The sequence below is a fragment of the Thermobia domestica genome, chromosome 13, assembly GCF_964235325.1.
Source record: "Thermobia domestica chromosome 13, izTheDome1.hap1.1, whole genome shotgun sequence".
Taxonomy (NCBI): Eukaryota; Metazoa; Arthropoda; class Insecta; order Zygentoma; family Lepismatidae; genus Thermobia; species Thermobia domestica.
The window spans coordinates 178,546,783-178,572,051 of record NC_137466.1 but is presented as its reverse complement, the minus strand read 5'-3'; the positions used below and the strand labels follow the sequence as shown (position 1 = coordinate 178,572,051).

Genomic DNA, 25,269 nt, shown 5'->3' with positions numbered 1-25,269 from the left:
ACAATATACATATTATTTAAGGTGGATCACTAGGTATTCTCGGTGCTATGCTAAACGCTGCTTGAATAGTGTCGAGTGGTTACTAATACCAGATAATAAAGAGAGTAATCATAGAATTCTGATTAGATACTTACTGGAGAAATTATTTTTCGATCCTTACCGCGTATCCTCTTCTTGAACTGAAACGCTAGAATCCAGGAATTTTCTTATTGTGACTACTACAGTAAACGTACAAATTTGGCAACAACGCATTATGGCGTTCTATGCAAATTTCGTCTCAAAATCTATTTCCTTAAATTTAAATTAATATTTAAATAAAATGTGAAACATAACACGAAAAACGTTCAATCAATATATCTATTTTGTAATAAGATCGTTAGTTTAAAGTACTATACACATCCAAATAAACATTTCATAAAATTGAGCACGTCTAGTAAGATCTAAGAGCAAGTGCCATCTTGTGTACTCATTGTAAAACGAAAAGAATATTTTCTTTTATTTATTCCATTTTTCGATATCAGGAGACACCACAAAACGAATCAGTGTCTTGTGCTGTGGCTGAAGCAATATTGTCAACCCAAGTATATTTGGAATATTTGTTTTATCGGAAATTTGGAGTTAATCTAACTGGAAGCATATTTTATTAGGTAGAAATTAAATCTTGTTTAAATTCATGTATCAGAATTAAGAAAGATTGTAGACAAAAGGTAAACATTACAAAAGCATTTTGTATGTTATGTTTTATGTTTATGTAATAACCCTGAAGACACGAGTCTGCAAATGAAGTAATGTTATGATAAGAAAGAGAATTGAGAACATGTCATGTCATGAATCTTTGTAAGTTTGTTAACAATCACAAATTTCGGATATGTCAAAACTATCAGACTTGCAGATGAAGGATTTCTGGAGATTTCAATCACTGGATGACAATGCAGAAACCACGAGGTTTCAACAACGAAATAGGACAACACAGAGATGTCATCAGTTGATGCAGCGAATTTCGAAAACTGAAAAGAAGAATAAAAACCTTGTGAAGGAAGGAACGTGATCAGTTGCCGAGGTCAGTCAAAGTTGAGTCGTGATCAATTTAGATCAGACAGGTTAAGTTCTTGATTCGCTTAGAACTCAAGTAACTAGAGAAGACCTAGATGGCTGTCCAGAGGTCGAGTCCGAGTCGTTGTTGAGAGACTACAATTCCACCAAGGCTACATTGTAAGGAAGGAAGAGATGGCCATCATCCCAAGGAAGCAACACAGAACCATGAAGGTATTTGTTCCTATCCAGAACTGTTACCAGTGATAAATAGCCAGAATCGTTGATATTGTGATCTGATATAGTCTGGACATATCATTTTAACACACACACTCCGTACACTTGACATTAATCGTTTAGATTGAAAATACATGAGTTTTGACCTACGTAAAGTTGATTTGTTATTTGCATTTATAACCTCTCGCATATTATGCTAATCAATTAGACAATTCCTGGTCATTTCGGATAATGATAAGAGGACAACCTATCTGTGTCACAAAGCAAATCAATCCCCATAATAGGCACGACATTGCGGTAGGTTGGCATGGTGGAGATGCTGGGTAGCACAATATTTATAATATGTAACGTTTCCTTGCGCAGTAGTTAAGGGACTGAGCTAAAATATGTACTGACTTCCGGGTGGTGGTCTGTTACGAAATATTTTTATTTTTGTCACGTATGTTTCTCGTTTTATAACATATTTTCAAAATGTATAGCACTTAAATAAATAAATATTTCTGAGCTTTTTAGCACATAAAGTTCCGTTCCCTAGTTATCACTTTCAACTTAAACCATCATCTCCTCCTCCCTCTACCATTGCTGACAATTTGATTAACGCCCATATACGCTCATCTATACAGACTTGTATTTCCTGTAGATTTGTGACCTTCATAATAAAGAAGAAACTTCTCAAGGACTTTGCTGGGGTTTTTAAACGGGATAAATCTTTTGGTTGGTATGGATACCAAATAACCTCAAGGAAAATTACAATAGATCTCGCATGCATGGGATAGATATTAGGTCTAAAACTGTCAGTTACGACTTAATAATAACTTTATAGCTTTATTATTTCATATTTTCAGATACCACAAATAGCTTGATAGTTCACATTTTGTACTAGTCTCACTTGAAACTATTATACCAAAACATAAAATATAGCAAAGTAACATATTCTTGTAATTATTAATTATCTTAAATTTTTTTCTAAATTTTCGAAACTAAGGATTCTATATAACTCATCTACTAATCAATATTTAATATCTTTAACATATTTCAACCATTTATTGGTTTTAAACAGTTTAATGTACTCTTTACTTTTAAATCATCTATAGTGTGTTTATACACTCATGTGCAAAACCAGAATAATGCTATTTGCATGATTTATTGCTCTCAGAGAATGGTGAATCAGCCATATATTATTGGAATGTGGAATTGCAAATGGATACAGTCCGAAAACACTGGAAGAGAATGCACAGGATGAGCAATAGAGACGAAAATGCATGGGCATGGGAAAATTCGGAAATAGACCAATGTGGTTTTCGAGGGTTAAGTGTAAGATACAGGACATCAATAGTGTGTGTGATCGCCCCCCACTGCAACACGTGCACCGCAACGTGATTGCATACTGAGAATGAGATTATCAAGAAGTGGCTGGGGTATGTTTTGCCATTCCTGTACAAGTGCCTCCCGAAGCTCAGGAATGGATCTTGGGAGCCATTTGACGACGTGCAATTTGCCTGCCAAGCATGTCCCACGCATGCTCGATGGGGTTCAAATCCGGTGAGCAACTGGGCCAATCGAATCGCCTGATATCCTGGTGATCAAGCTACTCATCCACTATGGCAGTGCGTGAGGACGTGCGTTATCATCCATTAGAATGAAATCAGGACCCACTGCGCCCCGAAAAGACGAACGTATTGATCCAAGGTGTCATCCTGACACATTGCACCAGTGACGGTACCGCGTGGGAAAACATGCAGAGGTATACGGGACCCCAGGATGATCCCACCCTTATACCATAATTCCGCCGCCCCTGTACTGGTCTGCAGCAGTCATGTTAGCTGGAAAGAACCGTGTTCCTGGTTCTCTCCACATGAACACACGTCGAGAATCACTGGTGAGACTGAACCTGGATTCATCTGTGAACAGGACATGACACCATTGTTCCGAGATCCATGCGTGATGTTCTTTGGACCAATTCAACCGGGCTCTTCTTTGCTGTGGGGTCAATGGAACACACTTTGCTGGTCTTCTGGCATACAAGTTTCTCTCAGCTAACCGTCTGTACACTGTAAATCTTGACACTGACGTCTCTGTAGCAGCTGCAAGGTCCCTAGCAAGATGTGAGTGGTGTTGTGTCTGCTGCGCCTGTCATTTAGACGTAAGTAACGGTCTTCCTGGTCACTGGTGCTCCTTGGAGATCTCCGCCGAACCTCTCAGAGAGACGTTTTCACCCCTTTTGGACTCGTCGCCAGATCCTCGAGATGACACTTTGTGGGACACGAATTCACGAGACGCGTCCATCTGATTCTGACCCCTCTCGAGTCGCCCGATGATTCTTCCACGCATATCATCATCAATATGGTCTCTTTGCGCCATTCTCCTACACGTACACTGGCACTATGTCAAGTAATGCAGCTTTGACTCACAAATCCCTTAACGTCTCGAACACAAGTGCTTGCGTGTTGAAACAGCGCTCATCACCAAGCGGCAACATCAGGAGTTACGCGTGTCAAGCAGTCAGGTATGTGTAACAGGATAAATTATATGCATTTACCATACTCTCCAAAACTGTTGTCTATGTATTTTCACATTATTCTTAAGTTTTGCACATGAGTGTATTTAAATGCTACATATTTCTAAAGATTATAACATTTAACAGTACATAAGAAATAAAATCCTCACGCTTCTCTTCACTGAGCTGGTGCAAAAAATTATCCAATCCACAGGATCATTTATCTACTTTTCTTACCAAAGAATGTCTGTTTCAGCTGCCAGGTCGGACTTACGTCAGTATTAAGTGTGTAGATTAAATGTTGTGGAATAGTTCGAAAATTGATGTGAAATTCATTATAAATATGACATAATAATTTGTTATTGTATTTGTTAGTCTTTTTAGGTGTAGCTAACTTTTAGGCCTATTTTAACATTGAAACAGTAACATCATTTTAAGGACAATTATTGTATTCGCCCGTTAGAGCCTTCTGCCAATGTATATGGCACCTGAATAACTACTATACTGTCAGATATTCAAACAGATTCCAATCGTTCTGATACCATGGAAGTATCTAATGAGATTCAAGTGACAATAACCGAAGTGCAACATACTCAGGGAACTGAATCGGTACCAACTGAAAAAAAAAATAATAACAAAAAACAAATTAAGTACATATTCGAAACACCTTGATCATGACGTTAATCTAAGCGAGTCGTCACATCGCCCCATATTTTATTTTTTAAAAGCCAACAATGGGGACATTGGGAAAAAGTATATCATGTCCTTAGGCAGAAACTTTATTTAGTTAAATCTCTGGCATTGCTAAAATTCAGACAATTGGCAGAAAGTTATTTAAAGTTTCCTTTAACACTGGCCTCGAGGCCAATCAATTCTTAACTCATCCTATCCATGAGGCTCAGGACTGGTCAGCATTTATTCCTAATCATGCCTTATATTCTTCAGGCGTGGTCAGAGATATCGATATATCTACAGATGATTATTATAAGACTTGGAATTAGACATACCTGTCACTTCAGTACGAAGAATTCTCAGAAGGGATAAAGACACAAAAGTTCCTAGAAGAACGGTCATTTTAACTTTCAATTCTAGACAACTTCCCACCGAAGTAAAACTTTAACTCAATCTCCTAGTCGAACCGTACATTCTGGCCATCAGGCAATGTTTAGATGACTGTTTGAAATACAGTCCCACGATATGCACATGCAAAGCTGGGACCATACTATGCATAAATTGTGGACAAAATCATATTGCAATCGAATGCACTAACCCCATTCAGTACTATCACTGCACGTTCAAACATCGAGCTGACTTTCAACAATGGAATAATCAATTTAATGGCCAAGTTACATTTATCATTCAATGAAGGTATTGCGTTAACAATTACAACTAAACCCACTACTGCTATAAGCATTACTCCTACTACTACTTTATACAGCGAAATGGTCAGGCATCCTCCCACTGACAATGTACTTCCACAACCGTTTACGTGATCAACAAATCAATCTGTCGCCAAAGAAACTATTCTGGAGAACCAAACAAATAGAACATTTTCCATTTCCCCGCAGTTCCTTCCGAAAAACGACGAAATGGTTTGCATGAAGAACACATCTTTGTCTCAACTTACCTTAGGTAGTATGAGAACCTACTTCTTTCCTTTAGCGGTTCCTTCTTCTATCGCTGAGTCCCTTGTTACCATCACCAAGGTTTGACAATGCGAAACCCAAATCCGATAATAAAGGTACATACGTAAATCGGAACTACCGTAGATGAATGAGTTGGGCATAAAACTTCAGAACACACATCTGGACCTATCAACGATCGTCCGAACTACACTTTTCTTTTCAATAATGAAAATCTCGATAATGAACATACCATATTTGGGGATTACCCCGACACAATGAAATCCTCATCAATCAAATAAAATCAATAAAACAAATCTTAATTACGGCAGCTATAAGTTTCACTACTGAACTCAATCCAAAAATACTGGATAATTTACTTCAACAAGGCACTTAAGTTCTGTGGGGCTTTGTAACCGTTGATCCTTATGTACGAGGGTCATTCGGAAAGTAAAGAACGTTTTTGTATAAACACTTTAATAACTGATATACAAAGGCGAAATTTGTATTACATACTATGTGATACTCAAGTTACTTTTCGACATAGTCGCCGTGTAAATTTAAACACTTGTCATACCGTGGTACAAGTTTTTCTATGCCTTCGGCATACACAGTTGCCGCCAAACTGTTGAACCAATCACTAACAGCTTCCTTAAGTTCATCATCACTGCCGTAGTGGCTTCCACCCAAAAAGTCTTTCAACTTTGGGAATAGGTGGAAGTCACTGGGGGCTAAGTCTGGACTATAGGGTGGATGCTCCCAAACTTCCTACTTAAACTGCTGAAGCAAGTCCGTCGTCAATGCCACGGACTGAGGACGGGCATTGTCGTGGAGGAGGATGACGCCGCTGGTCAGCAATCCGCGCCTTTTGTTTTGAATCGCGCGGCGAAGTCGACGTAACGTCTGACAGTAGGCAGCTGCATTTATGGTCTCACCTTTCTGCATGTAGTCAACGAGCAAAACACCCTTACGATCCCAAAAGACCGTAGCCATAACCTTTCTGGTGCTCAAAATTTGTTTGGCTTTTTTCGGCTTTTTCGGAGAATTTGAACGGTGCCATTCCATGGATTGGCGCTTTGTTTCTGGAGTGATGTGCGAAATCCACGTCTCATCTCCAGTAACAATACGATTTAAAAGTTCATCGCAATCCTTATGGTAACGGCTGAGAAAAGTCAATGCGGCTCCCATTCGCTTGGTTTTGTGTTCCTCCGATAACAGTCGAGGCACCCACCTTGCACTAATTTTTTTGTAACCAAGTTCACCACTGACAATTTCGTACAACATAGTTCTTGAAATTTCAGGAAAGAATTCGTGCAGCCCATCAATAGTGAATCGCCTATCCTCTTGAATTTTCCGCTCAATTCTTCCTTTGAGTTCGTTAGTCACAACAGAAGGCCGGTGCGAGCGTTCCTCATCGTGCACATTCGTCCGTCCGTCATTAAACATAATGCACCACTTACGAACTGATGCTTCATTCATTACATTTCCATACACCTCAGTGATTTGTCTATAAATTTCTATCGGACGTACTTTTCTTGCATTCAAAAATCTTATCACACTACGAACCTCACACTTGGCGGGATCAGTAATTGTATCGCACATTTTACAGTCGCACAGCGAAGCAATAACGGACCGTAGCGGATCGCAGCTGGTGCCAGACTGAGGCTAAAGCATGCCCAGGTCAATAACCCAGCGGCAGCGGGGATGGGGGAGCAGGCGCTAGCGCAAAACGTTCTTTACTTTCCGAATGACCCTCGCACTACCTCTGATCTTCAATAGACACGTTACCCGAGACACCCGCTGCCTCCATTTGGAACACTTATCAAAGCCACACTGTGTTCAGTAAATAGTGCACACGCACACATCGTGCTTCAATACCTCAGCTTCAATTGACGAAATGTTTACCTCGATTTTAGTATCCACTCCGCAATGTTGCCATAGTATGCATTATTTATAAAATGACCCTCGTATGAACCCATGAATCAATATTTGATACAAGTTGTACTGCGGAGCTATATATTTTGAATGTGAATTCAAAATGTTGATAATATTGGTCAACGTATCAGGTAATCTGAGAAGTACTGAGACTTTTGCGCACGAGATGGCATTAGTGTCTCAAATCTTAGGGTTTATGAGTCGCAGCGAGCGAGCCAGGTCTAACACCAACTGACAGCTAAAGGCAGCACACATGCAAAAAATGTTGGGATTCATATGATTATACGTCAAGTATTGCGCCATGAAGATACGTGAACTTTCCGCAAAACTTATAATTTGATTTCGATAAAGACGCAAATGCTGCGCATATCTGTGAGAAAAAAATGTGCTGTGTATGGGAAAGATACGTCTTCAAAAGCAACAGCCAAAAAATGGTTCAGTCGCTTTCGTAGTGAAAAATTTCTATGTCCAAGACACACCTCATAGTGGGTGACCAATCACAGCAAAAGTGAATGATATTTTGGCAAAGGTCGAGCAAGATTGCCATGTAAGCAGTCATGACATCGCTCATGACCTGAAGATCCACCACCCTACAGTGTTAAACGAGTTGGAAGAAACTGCCTACGAAATGAAGCTTGACGTTTGGGTGCACATGATCTGACTCACCAATATTTACTCGATCAATTTCCTATCTGCGAATTTCTACTGAAACGTAACGAACTCGAGTCATTTCTGAAGCGGCCGCTCACAAGTGATGATAAATGCATAACCCACGATAACAACGTAAGGAAAAAAATATGGCCAAAGCGAGAATGACGTTCGGGAAAGTTATGCTGTGCGTTGGTGGGATTGGAAGGGCATCGCAAACCACGAGCTGCTGCTGACGGACAGAACGATAAACTCGGACCTGTACTATCGACAACTGGCGGGCAACTCAAAAGAAATAGCCGGAACTGGTCTACGCATACCACGCTCACAACGCCATATCACTCTTCCATCTAACTGCTTTTTAATTTTTGTACATACTTCAGACCGAGCAGTGTTTCAATATATTTTATACAACAACCTCATCAATGTACAATGTAAGTCCAAGGGTCTCGAACGGATTAAAGGACGTATATCATGGTTATTACAGCAAATATAAGTTTACGATTTTACCAAAAAAAATCTGGTTTCAGTTTTTCATCTAAATACATGTCAATTTCACTTTCTTTCAACATAAATTAAATCTGCATTACATTCAATTAAAATGCTATAGTTTAAGTCAGAGATACTTTTTCTTGTACAGCTAGTTTAGTTTATAAATCCTCCACAAAATATTCAGCAAACAATGAGTTTCATTACCATGGCAACGGTACGGATATGACATCAACACTTATAAAGTAGTAGCCCATTAGCACCTATACTAAGAACTTTTCGTACAGTCAGAAACAATACAGGTTGGAGCTATCATTTATTATACCTCCAACTTTTACTTAATATTGTTTCTGACTGTACAATATCAAATGTGGTTTTATCACTGGTTTATCAATCTACAATGTGATACATACATATATAATGATATTCATAAGAAAAAAACAAGTTAAAATACAAAAAATATACACAGACGATATACCCCAAAAGAAAAGTTTAATCATATCATGAGCTCTTAAAGTAACATATTTTATTTTAAATGTGAACAATAGAGAATAATGTCTAACATAACAGTCTAAAAATTACTTCAGAAAATCCATATAGGAATATTACTCGTGTACAATACATACGCTACGGTTTAACCTCTAAAATGCCGTTGCATTGCTAATTTACTTCTCACCTAAAATTCATGAATACTTATCTACATACGGAGGATAACTGTATTGAAAGGCTGCTTACCAGAAACTTAAATGATAAGATACTCCGAACTAACTAATGATTAGATATAAAATTCCTATAAGATGTACTCAAGCTACAATTCTCCAGCAAAATCATTGTTCATTCACAAACGATTTTGAGTATATTCTGATGTGTTAATATATACAAACTAAGTGCTTCAGGTCCTCCTGCTACTGGAAATGAATGTGTTAGATTATACACATGCGCATGTCGGGGTCATTAACGTCTGAATACAAACAGATCATACACTAGTGATAAATTGGTTCAATTATGTGGGATACAAAGACAACTCTACAAGTCTGCCTAGATTACGCAGTTTTCGGACAAGCATAAGGGCTGCGTTCAGAGGCTGGTCACCCTACGGCTTTGCAAGTAGAGACTGCCGGCTCCGAACAAAGGAACTAACCAGCCTACGGCAAGAAACATTGTCTTATCATATCCAATTTCAATAAATCCCCCTGATTCAACTACAAAAGGTCCTATGCAGCATATACTACAACTACTGGGTCTCAGTCATTTTTGATACTTAAACAACATGTACCTAAGGCAGAAACCGCAGATACAGAGTTATTTGATTTTAATATTAAATTAAGATTTAATATAACTTTGCTTGATATGAATAAAATTAATGAAATCTAGTGAAATTTGAGACAAGTTTTAAAGGAATTTACTTATTTTATACAGAGTGGCCCAAAAGTAGGGTATACGGTTCCGTATTGATCGGTCATGATATTTTATATCATTTACTTATTGTTATCCATAGAGGTATTGACTTAGTTTCTTCCTTATCTGTTCTTAATTTATTTTCACTTATACCTTAAGCTCGAAACAAACCAAAGCAAATAAATTCATTACCTTAATGTCGTACTTGATCAATACTGGTCTGTATACCTACTTTTGGGTCACCCTGTATTTTCGAACAAAACTGGAAAAGGTAAAACGATCGAAAGAAAAAAAATTTCAGTATCAAAATACCTATCATTCACACTATTTGGCTTTAACACACCGTCATTTACTATTGTATTTGTTCGAACACATATAGAATTAATTAGTATGTATATAGTTACATCCCTATGTTGTCGATATACATATATTAGCAAAGTGTATAACCACATCTCTATGTTGTCGACATACAAATATAAGCAACGTACATATAACTACATCATGTATACAAAATAGTATGTAATTACAAAAGGATATCTGAACGAGGTTTGCAATTTACGAAATATTTATTCACCTGGAACATTTATAAATTTTAAGATTAAAGCAAACAAATAACAAAAAATAATAATAAAAGAAGTCTGAAATAACAAAAAATTTGAAAACACAGAATAATTAATTTCACGCGCAATAATTAATTCCACGCACAGCGCTCAAGAAAGAAACAAAACGTAAAAGTAAAATCAGTAAGTAAATGGTTTAGTATATTCAACATTGATTGGCTAATTTTCCAAAAGTAAGTTTTGAATGCATTAACGAACTGAGAAATATCTGTTAAAAAAAAAAAAAGTATTAATTAAACACTTCTACAAATGTATCCAACATTAAGAAATACAACTCAACTCAACAAAAATAATCTATAATACAACTGCAACATGAAATTTTGTTCCACATGTCACTAGCTGCATCTATAAAAGCTACTCCGAAAGGGTTATTGATACAAGTGAAAAAGCCGCCCGTTTTTTGAAGTACTGCACACTTTTCTTTCCTCTCAAACATATAAAGTACTGTAAGCATATTCACAGCTTAAAACAGTTTTCCAGCACAAACACTTATATTTATATAAGAATAAAAAGCTAACTCTTTAATGTCAAAATGTTGAAATATGTACAAATATATCATCAAATCTTTGTCACAACACTAGCAACAGTACTTCAACGATGATGCAGCATATTTACAACAATTTAACGTATATAGAAATTACGTAACGTGTATTCTTACAGTACAATTTTATATGTGCTCACGTATCAGCTATTAACTGATAACCAAAAGATACTGCAAAAACAAGTGAACACTCCACACTCAAAAGTACCTTGAAAATCTTTCTAAAGTAAACCTCTAGAAGTGAAACACTTTCTGAAAAAATGCATATATATTTTCTAGAAATTCAAAATATTTCTATTTCTACTGTTTTGTCACTGCAATTGATAACTAGTGGGTACGGATTGATTATAATCATACAACCATAATATTCAATCGCTTTCTCAAAAATAGAAAAGATGAAGTTTACTTACAACACTACTTCAGATCCCAAATACAAATTTTGAACACTGTTTATGAACTGGTAGAACACTGGCTGCATTTACCCTAGTTATTTCTTATATACATTTCCCACTTACGAAATTAGCCCCAGATCGTCAGAATAATCTCCTGACATTAAACAATCTAAAGTGAGATCCACATTTTCAGATTTGATGGCCTTCTTCAATGTGGCCAGCTCACTCGCTTTGATATTCCATTCTGAGAGCATACCTAAATGCTGTATCTGTGGGCAGTTGTTAATGATATACTGCACAGAAGCTGCAGTCAACGTTACACTTTCGACTGACAGTGCCTTCAAGTTAGGAAGCTTGTGTGACTCAAATATATGACACAAAAACTTATCATTGAAAAATTTCACAGTTTCATATAAAACTATAACAAGCGTTTCTAACTTGGTCGCATTTCTCAAAAGAAAGTCTACAACTGTACCGTTCGGAATTGTTCCACTTACTTTGCACTGCTTCATGTTTACAAAATCTGGTCCTTTCCCAATCAAATCATAATCTTTCTCAAAGATATCGACTTCCAGCTCCAGAAGTTTTAAGTTTGGACATTTTTCTTTTAACATAACCAGATCAGAGTACCGTATGCTTTGAAGATGTGTCAATTTTAACCCTTCTAAACGTGCACCACAATCACAAATGGCAGATTTCAGAACATCATTGAAGTCGTAATAAATGAGATGTATAAATGAAAGTTTCGTAAATTTAGGTAGAAGTGTACTAATGATACAATCATCAATCATATTAATTGTACTTAGTTCTATTTTGCGAACATTAGGACAAAATTTCAGTGCTGTATTCATAGAGTGTTGCGATGGTTCGAAGTCTATGTACTGAACCAAATTTAAAGTAGGTGAACACTCTTTGATTTTGTGGATTTCACTGTACGCTTCTAAAGCTTCGCCTAAATACTCATAATGGATAACACTAATAGATCGTAAGTACATTAGTAAAGCTATTACGCCTTGAATAGTTATGCCATGCCCATAACTAGCTCTGTACTGCGTATCCGTTAAATCGATAGATTTAAGACATGCACAACCATAATCCTTAGGAACAAAAATGAATTTGCCTTTCAGATCAACACAACTATTTGCATTTTCACTGGTTCCTTCGCTGGAGCCAGTACTAGGACCACTGGCTGAATGCGACTCTCTATCGGCCTCCTCATCCTTTTCTATACTAACCATCTCTATACCACATACTGCCAACAAACCTTCATCGCTTATTCTTGAATAAGAAACATCCAAGCGCTGCAATTTTCTGGCATTTTTTGCAAGAAGTTTCAGTATTTTGTTCGTACATTTTCCTGGCAAGATTACAACGGTCAAATTGGAGGCACAGGTCAAACATTGTGTCAATGCTGTCTTCTCCTCTATCTTCCATCTCCTCCACACAATGTGTTTCGCATTCAAACAAAAGTCATTTACCATGTCATTCACAAAAATAGTATATGTGATCAAATCGCCGACTTTTGCTCGTATTTCTTTGAAATAATTACTTGCTGTTTTTACGTAATCACTTATGAGTATTTTATTGAGAGTTTCTTTCAAGAACAGTCGCACTTGTTTTACTTTTTTCAGGAGCGCAAGTCTGTCTTCTTGGGTTTTTACAGTCCCTTCCCATTTGGACACTTGTTTGTGTAAATATTTCAAAAAGGCCAACTGACACAATCGCTGTAAGGTCAGTGGTTTCTTCTTTCCTCCCATGGCGCCTGAAAAAGACAAATTAAATTTTATTTAAACATGATCTTCTAAAATTATTTTACGATAACAATATGTAATTAATCCTAGAATAGATATCCGTCGCATTGGTACAACTTAAGGCTCGGCAACCTTTTAATAGTGGTAGGTTATCATATTTAGTCTTATCCTGCGTGCTTTTCAGTCTTTAAGGCTGATGTTCAGTTGAAAATATTTAAATGATTTAAAAAAAAAAATACTGCTATTTCAACAAAACGTATTTTACGTTGTTGCAAATTGTAGGAATTACTTCCTTCTTAACCCTAAATTACTACCGTGTTTCGTTATACCACTATCACTACTGATACGTCAATTTTACGAGTACGAAACGCTACCTAGCATTTTCTTCCACTATGCCATCATAGGGTCAACTAACCACTGGAAGCACTGTGACAGCGTTTGTGAGGAGAGGGAGCAAACAAAAATATGGATGCACAGAAATTTGCGCACGGTGGTAATCTAGGGTTAAGAGACAAAAACCAATGTTAACAAGCATTTTCCCTTTCTTTTAACTACAGATATTGCACAAATTAACTCGACTCCATACTGTATTCTCAACCATCACTGATCAAGTGATATGAGAAAATAGTTATTTTTGTTCTAGAAACTTCAAGATCATTGACTACAATAGCATCAATAATATAAATTTATATATCATGAAGTTTTAGAAAAAGTCTACATTGGTGTTAAAGAGAGCAGACATTGCTACAACTATATACGAGGCAGAAAAAAAAGGGGTAAGTTTAACGTGGAGTTCGCAACACTGATGAAGTTAAGCATCCGCAGTACCACGCCCTATTATTCTGTACTTGCAAGTTATAGAGCCCTCTAAATGGAGTTGCGTACATGCAACCAGTAGTAAAGTGAAATGGCTGCCGTAATACAAAATCCCACTTAATGTAAAGTGAGATCTGTCATACGATTTCTGAACGCCAAAATACAGAATGCAACTGATATGCATCGGGAATTGTGTGCCATTTACGATCCGACAGTAATGAGTGAAAGAAAGGTCAGACAATGGTGTAGAGAATATTTGGAAGGATGTTCAAATGTTCATAACGATGTGCGTAGCGAAAGGCCTAATGTTCAAAGAACGATCTGGTGGAAGCCATTAACGAGAGGAAGTGCGATCCAATCGCCGATTCACAATAACTGAACTCGCCAAAGAGTTTCAAGAAGTATCTGCAGGATGTCGCAGAAAGTATGAAATGACGGTCGGATAGACATCGACGCTTCTACCATGTAGAATTCTCGTTTAGGGTAGAGCTAAAAATGGTACATGGAAATTTTTGGACTTTTTCAATTATTTTTTATTATCATTTTTTTAATATAAAGTAATAAATAATTACAGTTTAAGTATTAAGTTTTTCTTAGGTATTTGGTTGTTTATTGATGGGTTTGGAGGAATCCTGAGACTGAAGGTCCTAGGGTGACAAAATCGAAGGTTTTTGTGGCCAAGGGGAATGTGTAGGTACTTCTCACGAGACCGAGCGTCCTAAAGAGGACGATAAAACTCAAAGGCAAGGTGTAGTAGAGAGGGAAAGTACGGAGTAAGTTGCTGGTGGCCTGTTACTGTTTCAAAAACCCCTCCCAATACCGTTGCAGGGGCCCTTACTATGACCGGTTTCACTAAAAATCCACTGCTTAATTGCATCTTTCTGCATTTCGTACATCTGAAAGTGATTTTTAAAGTGGGATGCAGGAACATATGAAATCACTGATACTGTTTTTGAAATTCTAGACACAGTTTGTCTTAAGTTTTTGAGCATTTTGTCTATGGCTACGAGTGCATGAGCCGAATCGTGTGTTTTGTCATTCCTTATTACACTATTGCCGTAAAGATAGAGGTTTGCTCAGCGAAGCCCACGTGCAATAAAATAAAATTTGTATCCTGAAAGTTTATACGATTTTTTCGATAGCAATGAACTCTCTGAATTTTCTCAATGTAGTTATGAGTGACCCAGTTAAGCCAGTAACCTACGATACGTATTGCAATGCAGCACCAGCTAACTTAAAATTCGCAATATATATATATACACATATATATATATATATATATATATATATATATATATATATATATATATATATATATATATATATATATATATCACACTATCTTGCACTCACTCCTAAGAATATACTACCCTCGTAGATGTTTTTGAAATGATTTATACCACAATATGAGGACGTTAAATACTGAGTGTGCAATGTAAGAAAAACGAATCGTGAAAGCAGTTTTCGAGATAATAGCATTTTTTTTATCCCTTAGTAAACTACCCTTAATTCTGGGGGTAAGAAAACAATTCGAAATATCCCCCACCCAATTGAAGAACCCTTTAAAAACTTGAACATTTAAAATTTCATACAGATACATTGAACAGTACTGCTTCTAGGGGTGTGAACACATTTATATAGAGACGAACGAACAGACATCCAGAAATCATTTTTCTGATTTGTAGAGGCTATGAAAAGTGTAAATCCGCTTAAATTTCTAATTGGACTATTTTTCTTGATCAAAATAATATTTTCTCCTCTCCTATAGTAGCTTAAAAGTGAAAAGAAAAGTGCTCTTAACGAATATAGGAGCACGGATCATTTCACAAATTTAGTCTCTCTTTTAGATAAGAATAACTAACTAACTAACTCTATGGCCTATGGAACCCGGAGGTTCAGTACCGCGTTCACAAAAGCTCTCCATTGACTTCTATCCTTAGCTAATTGGATCCAGTTTCTACTTTGTATTCCTATCTCTGCGAGATCCATCTTAATATTATCCTCCCATCTGCGCCTAGGTCTTCCTAATGGTCGTTTTCCTATTGGTCTACCAGTCAAGACTTTGAAAGCGTTTCTACTTTCTTCCATTCTAGCTACATGACCTGCCCACCTAAGCCTCCTAGACTTGACGACCCTAACAATGTTGGGTGAACCGTATAAACTATGTAGTTCCTCGTTATGAAGCTTCCGCCATTCCCCATTCTCGTTCCTCTTGGGTCCGAATATTCTTCTCAGGATCCTGTTCTCAAATACTTTCAGTCTATGTTCTTCCCTCAGAGTAAGCGACCATGTTTCGCAACCATACAGAACAACAGGCATGATTATCGTTTTATATATTTTAAGCTTCAAATTCCTCGACAGAATTCGCGACGACAAGAGATTTTGAACCGAATAGTAACACGAATTCCCTGCTTTTAGTCGACATTTAATTTCTTCGTGAATATGATTTTCGTCTGTTAATATTGATCCTAAATATTTGAAAGTATCCACTTTATCAAAAGTATTATTTAATATTTTAACGACTCCACCATTTGCCGTATTACGGTACCGACGCACTTCCATGTATTTAGTTTTCTCTGCATTTACTTCTAAACCCATGTCCCTGCAAGCGTTTAATAAGATCTCTGCATTTATTTCTACTGTTCTCCTATCATCCCCTATTAAATTTACATCATCAGCATATGCCATAACCTGGTGAATGCCGTTCAACTCTAGGCCCTGGTTGCTATCTTTGATTTTCCTTATGACCAATTCCATTTCAAATCGTCCAGGCAAACCACAATTGGTCCCCATCATAGTCTCAGATTTACTTCATTTTTTTAAAATAAGAAACTACATACAAAATTATTAGACCCATATTTTTTCTTTTTGCTGAAAAAAATTTTTTCTTCGATATACAGCCTTCCAAAATGGCCGCCCTCCTCTCGGATTGCTCGAAAAACTGAAAAACATGTCAAATTAAAACTTTTATTGTAGAGAAACGAGTGTACTTAGTAACGTAATCGCAATAGCAGGAAGAGTATAAAGTTGTATGTTTCGTTGGAGGGCCAAAATTTGTCTATTGGTCCAATAGGAATCGCACAATTCACTCGCAATGTTGCCAACTTTGATGAAATTTTTGCTAACTTCAAACATTTTTTTTCTGTCCTCACGAGCAATATCAAGCATCTGCTTCTAGCATCAAAATCTACTCCATAAGGTCTCTTGAAAATGTAAAGGACTTACGTTTCTGATTATTACATCCCACGTTATAGCATGATGAAAAGCTGAAAATTTCATTAAGACGCCATGTTTGGACGCCATTTTCTCAAAAACCCCACCTTTTAAAAATCTGAATTTATTACATATATTGGAGAAGTACCTAAGCATTTAATATCCGTTAACCGTTCATGCGGCTGCAGCCCCTAACATTCGCAGTTAATTATTGAAATTTCGATTTTTGTACTTGCAATGTAAATATTTCCAATGGGCATTTAGGTCCTATACACAAGGCGATTTGAAAGGGAGTATGAAAATTTTGAGAGATGAATCCTGACATCAAATCCAGTAGAAAAGTTCCTATAAACATGAGTCGAATTCCGCTTCGTTTTCGAGTTACAGGGTTTCCAACTCGGGACCCAAAATCGGTTCGGGACAATAGAAAATAATATATATATTTCGCGTTAAATCAGAAACTATGTGTTAAGGCTTTGATAAAGTTTAGAAAGTTGATTCGTATCAATATGATGATTTTTACGTGCGTTGCAATTCAGTTGGAAGTGTTGCCAACTTGCTAGAATTTTTATTTTTTCTTTTCAAATGACACTACGTGGATTTTATTTGATATTTGGTATTCATTAATAATTGCAAACATCACACGAAGCACAATTTTCCCTCACATTACCACAGTTTTCGAAAACTTACATGTATTTCATTAAAAGGTTTTATCTCGTGTGTTATTGATAGTTTGTGTGATTCGGTGTCGTGAACATCGTCCTAGTGTTCCCTGGAACCATGAAAATTATTTACACTGGTAACATGACATTGTAGTGCACTAGTTAAGTGTTTGTGTGAATAACAATTGGGAAGTCCTATTACAGTAAGGACCGTATTAAATGTGTTGATTATACTAAAAGCCATAAGATGATTGTGCACAGAAAGAATTCTAAAGAAAAAAATTATCTTGCGGTAAAATATATGGATTGCGTACTGCGTGTCAGCTCAAACGTACTATTAGGGGAGGATGATTATTTGTGTCTTGTACACAAAGCGATTTGAAAGGCAGTATGAAAAATTTTGAGATGTGAATCCTTCACCGTAGTCTAGGTGTTACCGATAACAGCCGTTTTAATGGGGGCACATTCATGGTTAGCATGTTAACTGTCTGGTTAATGGTTTTCAAATCTACATTCAGAGGAACAAATTCTTTATCTTGCTGGTGCATAATTTCATATTTAAATCATCTTTCGTGATCACCAATATATCACACACATTCACGTTGTTCACGGTAAATATTCAAAGCACCCTTTACACGAATAATCATCCTCTCCTAATACTACGTTTTGGCAGACGCGCTGCACGCAATACATATATTTTACCGCAAGACAAAATGTTTGTCAAGAATTCTTTCTGTACACAATTATTTTATTCCTTTTAGAATTATCAACACATTTAATACGGTCCTTACTGTAATACACTGAGAAAAAATTATTTCTATAGTAAGCAAGAGGATACCGTATATTTGTACAATATACCGCTGCACGGAGATCGGATTTTTCTCTGTGTAGGACTTCCCCATTGTTATTCGCACAAACACTGTAACTAGTGCACTACAATGTCATGTTACCAGTGAAAACAATTTTCATGGTTCCAGAGAACACTAGGACGATGTTCACGACACCGAATCACATAAACTATCAATAACGCACGAGATAAAACCTTTTAATGAAATACATGTAAGTTTTCGAAAACTGTGGTGATGTGAGGGAAAATTGTGCTTCGTGTGATGTTTGCAATTATTAATGAATACCAAATATCAAATAAAATCCACGTAGTGTCATTTGAAAAGAAAAATAAAATAAAAATTCTAGCAAGTTGGCAACACTGCCAACTGAATTGCAACGCACGTAAAAATCATCATATTGATACAAATCAACTTTCTAAACTTTATCAAAGCCTTAACACACAGTTTCTGATTTAACGCGAAATATATATATTATTTTCTATTGTCCCGAACCGATTTTGGGTCCCGAGTTGGAAACCCTGTAACTCGAAAACGAAGCGGATTTCGACTCATGTTTATAGGAACTTTTCTACTGGATTTGATGTCAGGATTCATCTCTCAAAATTTTCATACTCCCTTTCAAATCGCCTTGTGTATAGGACCTAAATGCCCATTGGAAATATTTACATTGCAAGTACAAAAATCGAAATTTCAATAATTAATTGCGAATGTTAGGGGCTGCAGCCGCATGAACGGTTAACGGATATTAAATACTTAGGTACTTCTCCAATACATGTAAAAAATTCAGATTTTTAAAAGGTGGGGTTTTTGAGAAAATGGCGTCCAAACATGGCGTCTTAATGAAATTTTCAGCTTTTCATCATGCTATAACGTGGGATGTAATAATCAGAAACGTAAGTCCTTTACATTTTCAAGAGACCTTATGGAGTAGATTTTGATGCTAGAAGCAGATGCTTGATATTGCTCGTGAGGACAGAAAAAAAAAATGTTTGAAGTTAGCAAAAATTTCATCAAAGTTGGCAACATTGCGAGTGAATTGTGCGATTCCTATTGGGCCAATAGACAAATTTTGGCCCTCCAACGAAACATACAACTTTATACTCTTCCTGCTATTGCGACTACGTTACTAAGTACACTCGTTTCTCTACAATAAAAGTTTTAATTTGACATGTTTTTCAATTTTCCGAACAATCCGAGAGGAGAGCGGCCATTATGGAAGGCTGTATATCGAAGAAAAATTTTTTTTCAGCAAAAAGAAAAAATATGGGTCTAATAATTTTGTATGTAGTTTCTTATTTTAAAAAAATGAACTAAATCTGAGACAGTCGTGTGGACCACCCTGGACGATTTGAAATGGAATCACTCTTATGGCGTATTCCAGCACAAAGTTAAATAATAATGGCGACAACGCATCTCCTTGTTTCAGGCCATTTTCGACGTGGAAGCTCGTGGACAAAAATTTTCCTACCCGGACTTTACTTTGGGATTCACTTAAACATATCTTAATTAATCTAATTAGCTTTCTCGGTATTCCAAGCTCTGTAAGAACGTTGTGTAATGTTTCTCTCCTAACCGAGTCGTAAGCCTTTCTAAAATCAATAAATAGTTGATGTACCGGGGTATTGTATTCCTACTTCTTTTCGAGTATTTGGCGAATGGTAAATATTTGGTCGATAGTTGATCGATTTCGTCTAAATCCGCACTGATAATCTCCAATAATTTCATCTGCGTATAAAATAGATAAATAACCTACTAATCTTTTCTTAAAGAATGTAAGCTGCAACCATGATCCAATTATCGCCGTATTATTGTTTCCAGTGTTGCCAGTTGGGACATCACCCTTTAGGAAAACTCGCTTAATTCAAAAGGCTGTAATTAATTTGTAATGCACAAGTCAGTAATGGTGTGGTTATTTTTCACGTTAAAGTGAACAACCCGACAAAATTTCAGATTTTTAAGCAATGGATTTCTCGAGAAAATGGCAGCTTTTGAGAATATGAAAAATTTCTAGAATTTTTCCCCATGAAAAGGGTTACCTATGGAAGCGATACAAAATCTCTTTCAGAAAGGGGTGACTATTTCTCTCAAACTGTGAAAAGAGAATTTTAAAATTCAAACCGCTTCAAAAAATCAAGAACAAAGTGGAAACCAAACTATAATAAAATATAGTTTTACTACACATGTACATACCACAACACGAAATATAAATCTGCCCATGGAGCTCCTCCTTGGCTAAGCGGTTAGCGTACGCGCCTTTGGCGTGGGAGACCCGGGTTCGATTCCCGGCGGGAGCTCATGTGGTTCGGATTCCACGTTAATCAGTAGGTCCACGTCTCATATAGCCTCGCTGCTAAAAGGGACGTTAAACTAAAATCAACTCAACTCAAATCTGCCCATATTCACAACTGAACAGTGAGGTCCCGAATTTGACCATTTTCCATGTTGGCTTCAATCCATAAATTGTACTAGCCGTCTTTGATGACCAGTCATTTGGCGGGATTCTTTTTTTTTTTTTTCGACAAAACATAAAAATATGGGTTTCTTAAAAACAAGTATAGTTTCTAAAAACCTGATGATGGTATATGTTCTGCTTGAATTTGAAATGGACTTCCCCACATATGTTCACTCATGTTTAGATGGTGGACTAATTTTATAGGAAGTTAATGTCTTACCTTTAGTTCAGGTACTTAACTAACTTACTGGAGTAACGAAAAGAGGAATAATTAAACAAACTTAAGGAAAAATAACAGTCTTAAAAAACGCACTAGAAAGCAGAAAATATTAAAATTTAAAATTAATATTAACAGACCAACAAAAGCATTAAAAACAGAAAATAATAAAAACGGTAAAAAAAAGAAAATACATTCTTAATGTCTATAAAAATGTTTGAAGTCCGTGCCAAGCCAAACAAATTAATGCACAATATAAAATCAGGTTTAATAGTAATTTTATGAGATGGTCTAGTGGCTAATGTGTATGCTTTAGTCCACGTGGTTCTGAGTTTCATTCTCGGTGGAAGAGCACCAAAAATTCAATATTACAATAATTCACTTTCATTAATCATCCGTCTCCTATAGCCTAAAGGGCATAACTGAGGGGTTCAAATAATAATAAACAGTTCATTAAAATGTAGAAACAAACCCATTATACGAATACTATGTCTACTTGGAAATGAGTCCAGATTAAAAGTCCCGAGTGGCTTTTTTTTATACCGAAGAGTACAAAAGACGACTTTTTTTTTTTTTTTTTTTTGAACATCCGATGTATACGTTCCCTAGTTAAGGGACTTGACTGCACTTTGAGTTTAACGTCGCTTTCAGCAGCGAGGCTATATGAGACGGGAACTTTTGATTAACGTGGCATCCGAACCACACGAGCTCCCGCCGAGCCTAGGTAAGGGAGTTGATTTTGTGTTAACGTCCCTTTCAGCAGCGAGGAGGCTATATACCACGGAACCTATTGATTAACATGATATGAGCTCCCACCGGGAATCGAATCAGGGTCTCCCACGCCAAACGCTTAGCCACGCGGAGGAGCACCCCAAACTAGGGGAGGCGGAGTGATGATAATCAACGAAATGATGGGATGAAAAAATGAGAGAACACTGAAAAAACACACACACAGTGTCTGTCTACCACGAAGCCCAGTAGGCGAGCTACCTTCGATCTAACGACCCCGAATATCAGAGAAAGAGCTCTACCACTGAGCCACCGGGTCTGAAGAATACCATTTTCAATATTTGAAAAATTTACATGTGACATTTACTAATTCACAATGGAAAACTACTGTTTAAGAAACTTTAAGGGAAATGGGAAAAACGCACACACACAAAGAAAGCGAATCGTAGTAAAAAGGATACAAAAATAAGATGGGCATAAAAGTAAAATCGGTATGAAAATGTTAAAGGAGGAAAGTGCGCACTAACAGGAGGAAGGATGTGATTTATGTAATGGATTAATTAATAGTCTATAGTGCATAGAACTTCGCCTCAGCACTATTCAGCAGCGTTCGCCCACTACGTCTCGTACACTTTCCGGTGGGTCATGATAGCAATTCCTTTATTCAGTAAATTAAGCATAAAAACATGGGCATAATCATTTTTATGGTAACTATTTTCATCCTGCGCTTCCACCTGTATTGTAAGACGTTTAATAGTTATTATCTAGGCATTTTTTGTTAACCCCCGCCAGTTTTTCAACATAACAATATTGACTTATGAATAGGTTAGATTTCGTTCACTTACTTAGTACGTACGTATTGCGAGGCGGGGATTATCGAAACTCAACCTGTTAGCAAGTAGTACTCAGATTACAAATCTGAAAGAAATATTCTATCAGCAGATTTCGATTTAGCTCTACGAAATGTTCCGTCGGGGTCGATGTAGTTTATGGAGCCAAAGATTTGAAAATTTAAAGGAGAAATGAATGTATAAACCGTGCAGATCAAGGTTTGGCACACACCACTCGAAGTAATTGTTGAAAATAATTCTGTCATTAATTTCCTTTTCTTAGTTCTCCAAAAGACCTCCACTGGACAGCATGACATTATCCGACTTAACAGAGATGAAATTTAAAGGGGACATAAGAAGTAGCTGTTGAAAAATTACAATTCTTTTACGATTTGTGTATAAATACAACGTCCGGATATATGGCACAAACACAAACTAACCTCTGTTACGTGGCAACTAAAAAGTATGACCCGTACGATAGCACGTCAGCGATGGTAAGTATAGTAGTAAGTGAGGATGGTGAAAACATGTGGTTTTTCGCAATGATAGTAGTTTCCCACTAGTATCATAGCACTTGTAATAGTTTCGCACTAGTAAACATAATATACGCTTTTGTAGATCGTGCAGAAATACTCCGCCCGTGGAAAATAGTATTTAATACTTTTAACTTCATATGCACTCACTCATTTTAACAGTCGCAAAACATTTGTAACAATTTTACACTACCAACCTTACACTTGTAAACGTAAAATACAGCTGTATTACTTAGCATTTAATTCTTCCGCCTGCAGAATTTCCTCCCTTATAAACATGTCTTCTCGTGTAGGCGACTGAATTCTACCTGTTAATTTTGGAAAATACAGTGTGCCTAAACTTGATCAACACCATATACATAATAATAATTCAAGATTTTACCTTTGATATCTCTAATAATGTAAAAATTCGTATTACAAAATGTTAACATTTTAATCACGCGTTAGGCCTACTCCATGAAGAAACCATGATCAAATAAAGTGTTATGTGACGGTAATGTTTCAGTGCAAGCAAAGTTCTTGGTTTTTTCTTATATGCAACATCTAAGTTTACGCGCATACTCGCCGTTGATGATGCACTTGATCCCTTTGGAAGTACCCGTGCGGAACCAGTAGTTCCATCTGCCATGCTCCGGGTAGATACACTATTTGGGTAAACTTTACAAGACACACTCCAGCTGCGCATCGATAAGTATGGCTCTTTTAAAAAGTATAGTACAGTAGGGTAAGGTAGAGTACAGTAAGATATAATTAAGTAGGGTAGGGGTTAGGAACGGGTTAGCTTAAGGTTAAGTTAGCTTTGATCCATTTTCATAAAATTATAAGTGTGTAATTTCTCGTTTCTGAGTGAGTATACCTGCTGGACCAGGCGTTGTAAAGTTAACCCCACTATTTTTTTACAGGCTACCTAGCACAGGCTGGTTTGTTTTGTCACGTTTGTCTTCATACTGCAAGTGAATCTTCACCCTGGAATGGGACTTAACTCATACAAAACAATGTTTCAATGTTTTAGACAGATTTCATGAAATCAGTAAATATATGTGATATACGAAGAGAGCCTCTGTGATAAAGCGTACGGGTAGACACTACTTGGAGTCACTAAACCCTAAAATATCTTCCTTAAACAAACTGTCGTGTCCACTGTGTGTGCGATGTTACTCTGACGTAGGCTTACATGTCACTAATTTTTTATTTGTACCTAGCTACTATAGTTACGGACATGCCGCTTGCATACGAGTTCCTTACTCATTGCTATATGTTCTTCTTACATTATCAAGTTATTATAACATGTCATATACTTATACACAAACAAGCAAACTTACACACAAAAAAGAAGATAGTACAACTCCGTAATTTCAGTTTAGTTTAGTTTTCTCTCCAAATCAACGTTATTTAAACGAAGACTGCTTTGATCAACTTCCAAACTGTTTTGACGCTAACATGGAGAATTGTCACAGACTAAAATACATTTATGTAAGAAAACGAACAACACTGTTATAAGTACAGGCGTCAAACTATGTCGCATGAAATTTTTATTTTAAAAAAAAGTGATTTCGTTAATTATAACTGAACATTTTTTTCTATCTGCACGAAACGAGTGAATGAAACTAGTTTACACAAACAAGGTCTCATATTTACTGCGAGAAAGGAAAATGCAATACATTCTCTTTGAACATATTGATGAAGACAACGTAAGATTCAGAAAGACCAATTGAGTGTTACATGCGTACAATAATCACTCTACGCTTAGTATCAGAAAATCGGTCTCTACACGTGATTTGTTCTTTGAAGGTGTTGTTATTGTCCG

The 25,269-nt window shown here is 36.7% G+C and overlaps 1 protein-coding gene across 1 annotated transcript; it reads right to left on the bottom strand.

Annotated features, from left to right (window-relative positions):
• Positions 1 to 2,078: 2,078 nt before the first annotated feature.
• Positions 2,079 to 25,101, bottom strand: LOC145668807 (uncharacterized). The gene is made up of 2 exons (XM_081736974.1): positions 24,785 to 25,101; positions 2,079 to 13,173 (listed from the first exon to the last, which is right to left on the bottom strand). Exon 2 carries the CDS (start codon positions 13,166 to 13,168, stop codon positions 11,531 to 11,533), a length of 1,638 nt encoding a protein of 545 aa, XP_081593100.1. The 5' UTR covers positions 13,169 to 13,173; positions 24,785 to 25,101; the 3' UTR covers positions 2,079 to 11,530.
• Between the last annotated feature and the right edge of the window lie 168 nt (positions 25,102 to 25,269).

Excerpts from the sequence above, each read along its gene's own strand:
- LOC145668807 (XM_081736974.1), bottom strand. The coding sequence starts at position 13,168 with ATGGGAGGAAAGAAGAAACCACTGACCTTACAGCGATTGTGTCAGTTG.